The sequence below is a fragment of the Diceros bicornis genome, chromosome 7, assembly GCF_020826845.1.
Source record: "Diceros bicornis minor isolate mBicDic1 chromosome 7, mDicBic1.mat.cur, whole genome shotgun sequence".
NCBI classification, from domain to species: Eukaryota; Metazoa; Chordata; class Mammalia; order Perissodactyla; family Rhinocerotidae; genus Diceros; species Diceros bicornis.
The window spans coordinates 58,081,646-58,093,832 of NC_080746.1; the positions used below are offsets into that span (position 1 = coordinate 58,081,646).

Consider the following 12,187-nt stretch of genomic DNA (forward strand, 5'->3'; position numbering starts at 1 on the left):
TCACTCTTTTGACCCTCTGAGGGGGAAATTGTCCTTCCTCCCTGCCTTCCCTCCTGAGGGGCTCAGGACAGGGAGTTCACGGGGGCTGACGGAGACAGAGGGACAGGCCAAGGGGGCCCGAGGGCCTGAGCCTCCCTGTCACGTTCAGTCCCTCCTCCTGGGTGAGGGGAGGGCTGTGTGCCTGGCACCATGGAGACCAGCGTCATGGCAACACAGCCTGGGTGGGCACAGCCTGCCTTCTCTGGGGGGGGCCCCATAGCCCCCAGGAGGAGCTGCCAAGAGGCTGAGGAGGTGGGCCTTGTGCTGGTCCCCAGCAGTCACTGCCACACCCGCTTCCAGCTCATACCACCCCCAGGCACCTCCACCCTGACCAACTCTCTCTGCACCACAGCTTCCAGTGCCACAAGTCACTAATCGCAGTGGGGGGAAAATCCTCTTGCAAACACAAGCTCCAGAGCTGGGACTCTGAGGGCTCATTTATAGACTGAGGGCCAGAGAGGGCAGGGGCCCTCCCAGGGGCACACAGCAAGCCTGGCTGAGCTCCTGACTCCAACCTCAGTTCTCTCCTCTGTCTCCCACCTTCTACCCAGGTCAGCAGTCACTGGGGAAAGGGGTCAATCCAACCTGGGATCCAGCCACCTGGGAGGTCTCTAGCCAGTCCTTAGTGTTGGCAGTAGTAATGATGCTGAGAAGCCATTAGGAAGCACCCATCACCTACTGGGTTGAAGCTTTGCATGTGTTATTTAATCCTATGACAAACCTGTGAGGAAGATACTTTTTGCTCCCATTTTATAGGTGAAGAAACTGAGGCAGGGACTTGCTAATGTCAGGTGACTAATAAGTGATGTAGCTGGGTGGGGACACAGGTCCTTCTCAGACGGTGCAGGCGAGCCAAGCCTTCATGCCCGGTGCCCTCCCCAGCAGGCGCTCTTTTCTAAATTAGTGACAAACTGTGTTGTCAGTTCTTTCTTTCCTTCTGGTGAGAGTTAATGGGAAAGATCTGGGGCTTAGTCTAGGTCTGGCCTTAGGGTTTCTAGAAGCCAGGAGATTATTTTTCTAAGAAGATAGAGAGGGAACAGAGCTTCCTAGTGTGGTTAGCCCTAGGGAAGACCTCCCTTGCAGTCCAGCAATGCGGAAACTAGCTCGCAAGCCCCGGGTCCTTTTAGGGTCATGTCTGAGCCCAGGCTGGAGCCTCGGGATGGAGGGAAGAGACCCTGCCTCGGGGCCCAGCCTCAACTTGTCTCTCGACCTTGATGGAGTCACGTTGCAGCTGCCTTCCTCCTGGCTTATGTAATCATTCAAATATAGCAGCTGCCTTTATCCCACTGAGTCACACCCCCTCCTGCCCCCCATCAGGTGCGGGGAGTTAAGGGGGAGGAGGGAGATTAGGCCTGAGTGGGTGGCTCAGGGCCTCCTGCAGGGGGGAGCCTGGTGTGCCTGAATGGAGGGTGGAGGTGGTGAGGGAGCTGGCGCCGGGGCCCCAGGGAGAGCAAAACCTTCCCCAGAGCATGAAGCCGCAGGGGCCACGTCTGCCCTAACTCATCCCTGCAAATTCCTCCTCCCTGGGGAACCCTTCCAAGCTGTATCCACAGCCTTCTCTCCTGGGCCTCTGCCCCAGCTGGAGGAAGAGAGAGATGGAAAATTAAGAGGAGGAGGAGGTAGTCTGGTGGGGCAGTGGTCAGGAGTCCCTGGTCCTAGGCCTGGCCCTGCCCTTTCCTCACTGTGTGACCTGGGCCGGTCTCTGCGCTCTCTCACCTCAGTTTCCCCCTCTGTCCAGAGAGGGATTGGACTCCACTGGCTCTTGCGTCTTATGCTGCCTGATTCATATCCCTGGAGGTGACCTTGACCTCAGGCAGAAGGCACTTCCAAGTGTCTGGTGGACTTCCCTCTTCTCTTCCTTTTCTCTGCCCGCCCCAAATCTGGCCATCCTCCCTGGGTCAGTTCAGCGCCCCCACCCCGTCCAGGGGGCAGTGTCGGCAGGAAGGGTCACTGGATTCTGGGCTGAGGGGCTGAGCTCTGGGTGCCTCTCCCTTCCCAGAACTTGCCATCTGTTCCACCACTTCATCCCCCTGCCTGGCAGCAATGGGGAGTTCACTGTCCCCACGTAGGGTCACCCCTTCCCTCATAGGGCAGCTCTGACTGATTCTGGAACCTGAAGCAGGCCCACAGCACCCCAACCCTTGGTTCTGGGTCCCAAAGCCACCTTGTTCCTGAGGTGTTGAAGAAGCTGCTCCACCTTAGAGCTGTTCTGGAGGCTGTGGCGGCCTTTCCTTCCTTTGTTGGCAAAGGCCTTGTCACCCATGGTGTGATGGGTCCATGCTTGGTGTGGGGACGCAGGGAACTATGCCAGGCCCTTGCCAAGGACATCGTGCTCCTCTAGCCATTGGCCTTGCAGCCACAGGCGGCAGCCTCCTGGCCGAGGAGGAGGCGGAGGAGCATTGTGAGACGGCTCCACAAGCTCCCCACTGCCCGCCCCCTGGGCTCCTGTTGCCGAGACCTGATGTGGGCCCATCCTGGCCCCCAGCCACAGGGACTCACCCAGGGGTTTTCAGGCCAACCCTCCGTGAACTCCATGTTCCGCCAATTACCAGCCTTCCCTCGGAGAGTTGAGGCTACTTCACACTCTACAGCCTCATTCTGCTCCTGGGGGAGAGGGGGATCCTCACCAAGCAGGTCAGTGAGGCCCTCCCCACCACCAGCAGTGTCCCCACATGCATCTGCGGCCTCTTCTCGAGGACTTGGTTCGATGTGATCCTGGACTGAGCTCTGCATTGTCTCATTTCCACGCTCACCTGTCTCTCCTTCCTTCCTACTTTTGTCTATTAACATTTCTCATTTGTGGGGCTGGCCTGGTGGTGCAGGAGGATTGGCATCGGATGTTAGCTCAGGGCTGATCTTCCTCACACACACACAAAAATTCTCATTTGTACCTGGTGGGACTGCTCAGAGGCTGGGGACTGGGGCTGAGGTGAATAGGACTTTGGCCTGACCTTGAGGAAAACATGATCCAGTAGAAGAAATGAGATGAATCTGAGTAGGGGGATGAGGTGGTGGGATGGTTGGCAAGTTAGGGAAGGGAGAGGCAGCCAAAGGCTGCTTAACCCAGAACCCAGTCACCTCTCCTGCCTCTTCGGTCCGCTGTGGGTGGAGGCAGGGTGTGTGCTGAACTGGCCCAGGAAGGATGGGGCAGGATTTAGGATGGGCAGAGAAAAGAGGAGAGAGACGTCAACCTGGGAGGGGAACCAGACTGTACCCAAGTCAAGGAGGAGGAAAGGACTGGCATGTGCTTGGGGACCAGACCCTGCTCCATCTAGAGCAGAAGATGGAGAGGTCAGTCAGGGCCAGATCATGAGACACCTCAAATGCCAGGCTGAGGAGCTTGGCTTTTATCCTGAGGGCATGGGGGAGCCATGCAAGGGTTTTGAGGAGGAGTTACATGGCCAGATAGATGTCTTAGAAAGCCGGCACTAGGTGCAGGGTGCAGGTGGAATAGAGGGGTTGAACTGGGGTAGGGGACTGGAGAATGACCAGGGGAGGGGGAAGGAAGCTGGGGCTTGGGGGATGGAGGGAGTGGACAGATGTGAGAGAATTACAGAGGGAGAATTGACAGGCCATCAATACAGATTTGACACAGGGAGTGGAGGAGAGGGAAGAGGCAAAGCGACTTTGAAGTTTCCAGACTGGGCATTAAAAGTTTGCTGATGCCTTTGATAGAGACAAAAGATGTGATGGATGTTGAATATTTGGGTGAGGAGCCTATAGGATGTTCCCAGAGGAGATGTCCAGGAGGCGGCCTGGACCAGGCATCTGGAGCTCCAGAGAGAGGGCTGGGCTTCAGGGGGCACTCGGAGTTGTTGCTCTGTTGGGAGAAGGCTCCATGCTCCATGGGAGTGGGGTGGAGAATGAGGAGAGACAGGCGCGGTGCTCCTGTGTGGAGCACCCATACTGAGGGAAGCAAGATAGGATGAACCAGTGAGCGAAGCAGAGGAAGGGCTGTCTGGAAGGTGGGAGGGAAACAGCCTCGCAGGAGGCGGCGGGGGAGGGCGCTGAGAAGAAGCCGCCGCCTTGGGCGATGAGGAGGTAGCTGGAGCCCACGGGGCCTGCAGTCCTGCCGAAGCGGTGGACGCAGGGCGGAGGCTGGATCCCAGAAGCTGCATCCTCCCGTGGCTTTGGGCAGCCACCTGCCTCCCAGGAGCATTCCACCTCCCTCCAGATCCCAGCTGGCAAAAACCAGTGTCTGCTGACCGGCTGCGGACGGTGGGACAGGGCCTGTGGACGCGGTACACACGGATCAGCACCCTGGAGAGCGGCCGGGACCCGGGGGCGGGGCCTACGGCGGGGCGGGGCTTCGGTTCCCGCGCCGGCTGGTCTTGCAAGACAGTTCAGGTGGAGGAGGGAAGAGCAGGCCCGGACAGTCTCGGACCGTCTTCTCTTTCTGGACCTACACCCTCCCAGCACTGCCCTACAGGACTGCCCCGCTACCCCAACATTTGGGGCTGTTACTCCCTCAGCCACGTCAATTCAACCTCTTCAGGGAAGGGGAAGGGAGGAGCGTGGTGTTTATTGGGAACTTTACAGATGTTCCCCAAACCTCACAACTCTTCGAGCTTGGAATTTATGACCCCATCTTTCAGATAAGAAAACCAAATGGAAGTTCGGAGAGGTTAAAAAACTTACCCAGGACACGTGGCAGAACTGGGATTTGAACTTCCGACCGCCTGACTCTTAAGTTCTGGAGTACCCAGTATCCTGGATCTTGCACCTTGTTCCTGTAGACTCCTTAATTCTGGGGCAGCTATAGAGTCTGGTGTGGGGTGGGATGGGGAGGAGACCCTCCCTCCCACCTGACTCCCATGTGTATATTCCCAGGAGATTTCCGAGGACGAGGCCTCCACCATGGTTTCCAGAGTGGGAGGGCAGAAAGGAGGCTGAGGGCTGGGTGAGCCCTCAATGCACCTGCTCCCCCCACACCCGGGAGGCGCCCTCCTTTGAACTCCTCTGACTCAGCTTTTTGCTGCCAGGCCTCAGGGTGTGAAGGGGAGCTGTGAGAGGCCAAGACTGGACATGGTCCAGGGCCTTGGCTTTCTGAGCTCGTAGAATGTCTCCCCAGCTGGCAGGCATGGAGCAGCCAGTCCCAGGGATGGGTCAGGCTGAGAAAACAGTTTGCCCAGAGCTTCCAGAGATCTAAAATTCTACCTTCTGGGGCCACAGTGGGAAGGAAAGGCTCCCTCACATTTTCTTTCCTGACACTTCCTAAGCCATGAGACAACTGTTTTCTGTAGCCCTCAGCCTGGACAGGCCTCTTGCACAAGCTCGGTCATTCCAATTCACACCCACCACTGTGCACCCCATGCCCTCAGCAGGGGTCAGGTTTCCACTCAGTCTCATGGGTTTTCTGCCTGGAACCTGGTGTGTGTGGTGGGAGTTATTCCCCCCACAGCTCAGAGAGGTGGGGTTACTGGTGAGGATTACATGTGTCTCCTCTAGCCTGGAATACACCCTTTTCTCCTGGGATCCCCTCCTTGCCTTTAAAGACCCAGCTGATATCCTCTCTTCTGGAAGTGCTCACCACCCCCTGACTGGGTCAAGGGCCTCCTCTGGGCACAACAGACCTTGTGCTTCCCTCTGTCACACTGCAAGTCCCCCCACCCTTGCCTGGGTGCTTCTCCGAGGCAAGGAACAGTCTGAGTCATAACTGATGAGGTTGGCCAGTGGTAGGTGTTTGTGAATGAATGAATGAGTATGTTAGTGGTGGAGCCAGAACTCAAACCCCTATCTTCTACCTCAAAGTGTGGAGCTTTTTCTCCTACATCCCACAGTAGCTCATCCAAGTCTCAGCTTTGCTGAGACAACTCCCTACCTGTCCCATTGCCTAAAATGCCCCCATCCCATCGGGTTAAGGCTTCTTCTGAGGAGTCCTCTCTGGGGACAGGACAGAGATGCTGCAGGCCATCCCCCATGCCTGTAGCCTGTTGACAGTGAAGGCCATGTAGAGCATGCTGTGGCCTGTGTGCCCACAACTCCTAGTAGAAGTCCATGCTCGAGCATCCACTGCCACAGTGTCCCAGCTAAGCAGAGCCAAGAGATGGACTCTGGACAAGGCTCTGCATCCAAAGACAATCAGCAAAAGCCCCCTGAGCCTCCTGTGTACCCATCTTCGTGCTGGGGATGAGCCCTAGGACATGATGCAAACCCAGTCAGGGAGCCCAGAGGAGCTGGTTCTGCCTGGAGCCTGGCCTTTCCATACCTGAGGAGGGTACAGGAGTGTCCCCTCACCCTGAGGGCCTCTGTGATGGCGTAGCAGAAGGTCTGGGTCCCGTCCACCTACCCGTCATCCCCACATCCCATCCTAGCCCATGAACATTACAAATCCCTCATCCTCACACCTCTCTCTGGGCTCCTCTATTGGCTGCTTCTCTCTCCATTTCTGTCTCTGCTTTTTTTTTTTTTTTCCTTTTCTTTGTTCCTCTGTGTGTGTCTGTTTTTCCCTATGCCTCTCTGATTTCTGTATTTCCATCTTGATCTCTGAGGGGCTCTCACCTGTCTCTCCTATCCTTCTTCAAATGTTTCTCTCTGCCTTCCTGTCTGTTTCTCTCTCAGTGCCTCCTCGTGTGTGTGAGTCTTTCTTTTCCTCTCTCCCAGCCAGTCTCTCTCTACCCCTCCCTCCCTCTCTCCCTCTCTGTCTGGGCCTCTCTGTTCCTCCTCCCTCCTCCCTCCTCCTTCTGCATTATCAGACCTGCTCCAACCTCCTCCCAGAGCCAGCCTAGCGGCAGAGGCAGTGGCGGTGGGAGAGACAGGCAGAAGCAGCTGGGGCAGCAGGGCTGGATTGGGGTGTTAAGTCCAGGCTGAGTCGGGGACAGGCTGCTGCTCTTGGTCCCCGTGCCTGCTGGGCCAGGTGCCCTTCCTGGAACCGCAGGCAGGGTGGACAGGGCGAGGTGCCACCTTAGTCTGGCTGGGGAGGCAGACGATGAGGAGCGATGGGGCAGGCATGTGGCCACTCCATCCTCTGCAGGAGCCAGCAGTACCCGGCAGCGCGACCGGCTGAGCCGTGAGTACTATTGAGGGGCTGGGGTCCGGGTGAGTGGCTGCACTGGGTGAGCGATGCCATGGACAGGATACTGGAGTCCCTCCAAGGAGCTGGGGTTGACGTGGAGCTGAGCCACGTGGGAGGATTGATCCTGCTCCTGGGGCGCTGGGTTGCCTGGAGTGTAGCCTGGGGGCCCTCTGTGTAGGGTGGGGGTGCTTCGCATCAACCTAGGGGGTGATGGGGCCAGGGTCCCATAGAAGAGGCTAGTGGCTGGGGGAGGGGTTGTTGATGAACCTGAATCATCCCTTCAGGGGCTGGGGTGGGGAGGTCGAGGGAGGGGGGTGGGGGGCGGTTCCAACGAGCTCTGGTGGAGGCTGTTAGACTGATTCAGGACCCTGGAGAGGGATGATGCTCGCGACCATGGGGCGTGTGTTTGTGTGTGTGTGTGTGTGTGTGTGTGTGTGTGAGAGAGAGAGAGAGAGAGAGAGAGAGAGAGAACATGAATATGAATGAGGAAGAGTGGCCGTGAAGCAGAAGAGGGTCTGGGAAACTGCCCTCCATGGCATTGGGATTGGGATTCAGAGCTGCCAGTTTAGGCAACTTCGCCCCAAAGCAGCTGTCCCAGAGAGAGCCATGGAGCTGGTTGGAATGAGGCCCCTGTGCTCCAGCCTCGTGTGCGCGCACGTGCAGGGGGATGCATGTGCGGGTGGCGGGGAGTTCTGTGGACGTGCCCCTCCACCGTCTGAGGGCTGCCAAGGTGACAGGCGAGTGACGTGTGTGCCTCCGAGTCAGCGGAGGTGCAGGTCTGTGCCAGGATATGTGAGGGTATGTGTATGCGTAGGGTGTGGGGGGACACGTGGGGTGTAGAGAGTTCTGGGGTCCTTGGTGGCTGGACGTGCAGCGGTCTGTCAGCATGTGCGAGCATCCCGGTGTGACTGCGAGGGTTCATCTGCGTATGTCTGAGTGCAGGTTGGGATGTGTGTGTGTTAGTTTGAATTTATATATTGACATGCATGTTAATACGTGTGCTGTATCTGCAGAATAGAGTAACTCAGTATTAAGCGTGTTGTTTGATTCCATGTGCATTCACGTTGGTGTGTATATTTGTTAGTCTGTAAATATTAGTGTCACCGTATGTATGTGTGTGGGTGTGTATGTGGATGTGGATGTCTGTGTTAGCATAAGTGTTCTGGTTTGGGTGTGTGATCATGGTGCTAATGTGCATATTGATGCTTGTGTGGTTGGTGTGCGTGTGTGTGTCTATACGTGTGGGTTCATCTGAGTGTGTGTGGGTGGCTGTTTCCTTCTCCTGGTGTTGAGGACACAGCTGGGACACTGTGGCCCACTGAGGTAGGGCGGGGGTGGCTGAGTGTGTGACCACCTCTGTGAGCCCAGGACAATTCATTCTACACCCTGTGGGGAGTTGCAGAAAAGAAATAAGCAATAATGGTTCTGCCCTCTGGGGCCTCCTAAGCTTCGTAGATATAAAATAGCTTGAAAATAATTAAGCAGTAAGGACCAGGATCAAGCTAACAGGTGGGAATTGGGGTGGGTACCGCATAAACAGAGGCCCTGGGTTGGAATCAGGCATCTGCCTGGAGCAGTGAGGAGGCTGGAGGGGTAGGCAGGAGCTACATCCTGCAGGACTTGGAATTCTGGGCCTCTTGGGCTTTGTCCTGAGGGCCTGGGGAGTCCAGGAAGGTTTTATGCAGTGGAGGGACATAATCAGATATGGGTTTTAGAAAGTTGCCTCAGTGGCACTGTCCAGGCTGAACTGGAAGAAAGAGATGAGGGCATGGAGGCGTGGAGGCCAGGCCAATGCGGACATCAGTGAGGTCTGGGGCCCAGTGGGCCAAGGGGCAGACGAGATCAGGGGCATTCTGAAGGGAGAGGTTGGAGGGCTTGGGAAAGAGGATGGGGAGGGAGCATCGAGGTGGCTTGGGCTTGGACTAGGGTGGGGGGTGCAGTGGAAGGACCTGAGGGCCTCAGAATGTCGAGAAGGAAGAGCTCCTGGAAGGCTCAGGCGAGTAAGGTAGTGGAGAGACACCTGTGGGCTTTCCAGCCAGGCTGCAGAGGGTCAGAGATCATGGACCCATCTCTTCCCAGACAGGGAAACTGAGGCTGGGGCTTTGGCACCCTCCTCTGGCTGCAGGACTGGGGCTGAAGCTCTTCATCAGTCCCGAGCCTCAGTCTCCTCCCCGCTCAGGGCCTGCACGGACCTCTCTGCCTGAACTGGGTTGGCGCAGTGAGGGTTAACTGCCTTTATGCTCCCTGCCACCCCCCGCCCCCCCCCCACTCCCCCTGCCCACCGACCAGCTCCTGCCACTCTTCCTGCTTCCCACTCTAGCCTCCTGTCCCCGGGGATGACTGATGGCTTGGCTGGGATCTAGCCAAGTGGGGGAGGCAGAGCTCCCGGCAGTACCCCCTTCAGTCTTAATGGGCTGGGAGTCTCACCCTCAGCCGTGCTGCTGTCGGGTCAGGCCTGCACTCCTCGAGCTTCTGCTGCTTGGGCCTCCCTCATGTGCTTCCATTCCTGCACTCATCCATTCACTCATTCATTCATTTACTTAACAGGGATTCTCCAGTGCCTGCTTGGTGCCCACTGGGCTGGTCATTGGGGACACAGAGAGGACACTGACCCAGACCCTGCTCTCGGGAGTGCCCAGTCCGATGAGGGAGGCAGAAGTGGAAACTTACAACTCCGTAGTGGAAACAGTGCTGTGCAAAGGGAAGCCTGGGGACTGTGGCAGCCCACACCTAACCAGGGCTTCAGAGGAAGACTTATAGCTGGGTCTTGAAGGATGGATAGGAATTTCCCAGGCAGGGAAGAGCAGAGAGAGCAGTGTGTAAAGGTGGGTAGATGTGAAAAAGCGCGGCATGTTCAAAGGTTCACAGAGTTTGGGTTGGCAGGAGCGAGAAGGGCGTTGAGAAGAGGAAGAGAAGGCAGAAGGGGCCAGATACTGTAGGGTCTCAAATGCCAGGCTAAGGGGCTTGGACTTTTCCTCGTAGGATTAGGGAGTTGGGGAAGGGCTTTTGAATAGCAAGCCTCCCCTGGGAAGCCCTCCTTGGTTCGCCCTCCCTCTGACCCCATGATCCACCCTGAAGTCTCCCTTCGTGATGGTACAGGATCAAGAATGCGGATCAGACTCAGCCTTCCCCTGTGACATCTCCTGTGTGTGAGCTCCTTACCCAGCCAGCCAAGGAGTTCCTCAAAGGCAGGAGCCACGTCCTCATGCTGCACAGCACAGGGCCGGGCACCCAGGCTCAGTGCAACCTCCAGGGAGGAGAGGACATGAAGAGCATCTGGACCACCTTTTAGCAGTTGCTTCACTCCTCTCTGCAGCTTGCCCGCAGATCTCTCCAGCCCTGCTTACATACCCCCAGGGACAGGATACTCACCCATTCCCTCTTGGGCAGCCCTTCTCTTGTAGTGATTATATCTGCCCTGGGCTCCTCTACAGGGCCTGGCCTTGTGTCATTTCTCCATCCTGGGTCACTGTCCTTCCTCCTGAGCAGGGCTAGGCTGGGGCATAATGGTTTGAACACATCCTGGGCAAAGGTGGGGAGGGATGAGCAGCCTTTATTCCAACTACAGATGGTAAAATTGAGATGGGGCAGTCCCTGACTCCTCTCCAAAAATAATGATAAGGAGGCAGGCATGGCCAGAAAAGGGGATGAGGATAGACAATAGGAAGGACTTTCTAGAGCAGCTGTGGAATCTCCTGGCTTCATGAGAGTGAGCTGTGGGCGTGAAGGGGAAGTCTCCCAGGACAGAAGTCATGATTGGAGGCAGAGGCACTCTCCATCCCTGTCCCTCCTGCAGGGGAATGATGTCATCAAGGGAGGGGAACTGGAGGGGCTCAGGAGACAGGGGAGGGGGATCGGGATGCATTCTTTCCTTCATTCAGTCAGCAGCCATTCACTGGGTTGTGCCCAACCAAACATGGCAGCCCTGCGGGGAGATGGACAGAGCCAATGACCACGTGGAGGGAAGGCCGTGGTCTTCCCTATCTCTCCCAGTGACAGGGGAAGGCATTTAAGAGGAGGGGCCTTGGGGCTGGCCTCAGAAGGAAGAGTCACTTCTCCAGGCAGAATTGAGGGAGAGCTCCAGGAAGAGGGAATACCATGTGCTAAGGCCTTGAGGTGAGCACAAGCATGGTTTTGTTGATGTAGGAGTTCAAAGTGGCTTAAGCATTGAGTACAAGGATGGAGGAAGGACTAGGCACAGATTGAGCAGGAGAAGAGCAAGGGAATTGAGGTTAGACTATAGAAAGCACTTTCTGCTATCAAGGTGTCTGCCAACAGACATGATGTGTAGGTGTCATCATAAATTTCCAACTTCTTGGTCTCTCCCAGTGCCCCCACCAGGGCCTGCTGAGGTCGCCTCCTTGCTTGAGAGTGGGGTGTTCAGTGAACAGAAACCCTGCAAATGAGGGAGAGGCAGCGACTGAAAAATGTGGGCCCCTTCCAGAAAGTGGCATGCAAATGAATGCAAAGTAATATGCAAATCAGCTGGCTTGGGCTTGGCAGCTTTGGCTTGGAGGAAGAGGAGACATCATCCTCTTCCATGCTGGCCTCCCACCCCCTCTGCCCCAGCCCCCAGGACAGCCGGAGCAGCCTTGTCTGCTGCTCTGAGTGCCCCAGCTTATCTCAGATTGTGGCATCCAGGGCAGGGGCCACAGCCTCCCTGTCAGCACCCCCATCCTCTTGGGAAGTCGATATATTTAGTAACAGAGATGTTTTCAACACATTTATCTCCCAGCTGCCCGCTCTCTGGGAAAGGCCAGGTCCCCAGTGACATGACCCACTTCTTGAAGTCCCTGAAGTCACCCTTCTCACTGCCCTACCTGAAAAACAGAAGGCAACTGGGGCTTGGTGCAGCAGAAGGGATTTAAGTCAGACATCTGGGAGGACTTCCCAACAGTGTAGTTGCTGAGGTATGATATGTAGACCTTGGGGCTTCTGGGCTCTCACTCTGGTTAGCTACCCTGGGTTCAGAGGAGGCTTTGAAAATAGAATAGAGAAGGTGGCAGACAGGTGTAGGGTCAAATTTCTGCACCACTACTCTGTAGCTGTGTGCTCTTGGGCAACTTACTTAACTTCTCTGAGCCCTGTGTGAATAGTGGAGTAGGAATAATAATCCTTTCCTGGCAGGATGAC

The 12,187-nt window shown here is 56.5% G+C and overlaps 1 protein-coding gene across 1 annotated transcript in view; it reads left to right on the forward strand.

Annotated features, from left to right (window-relative positions):
- Positions 1 to 6,887: 6,887 nt before the first annotated feature.
- The window catches only part of PDE2A (phosphodiesterase 2A), a 91,841-nt gene continuing 86,541 nt past the window's right edge, over positions 6,888 to 12,187 (forward strand). Inside the window, exon 1 of the mRNA XM_058545675.1 lies at positions 6,888 to 7,048. Coding sequence (XP_058401658.1) covers positions 6,978 to 7,048 — 71 coding nt within the window. The 5' untranslated portion in view covers positions 6,888 to 6,977. The remainder of the gene's footprint in view (positions 7,049 to 12,187) is intronic.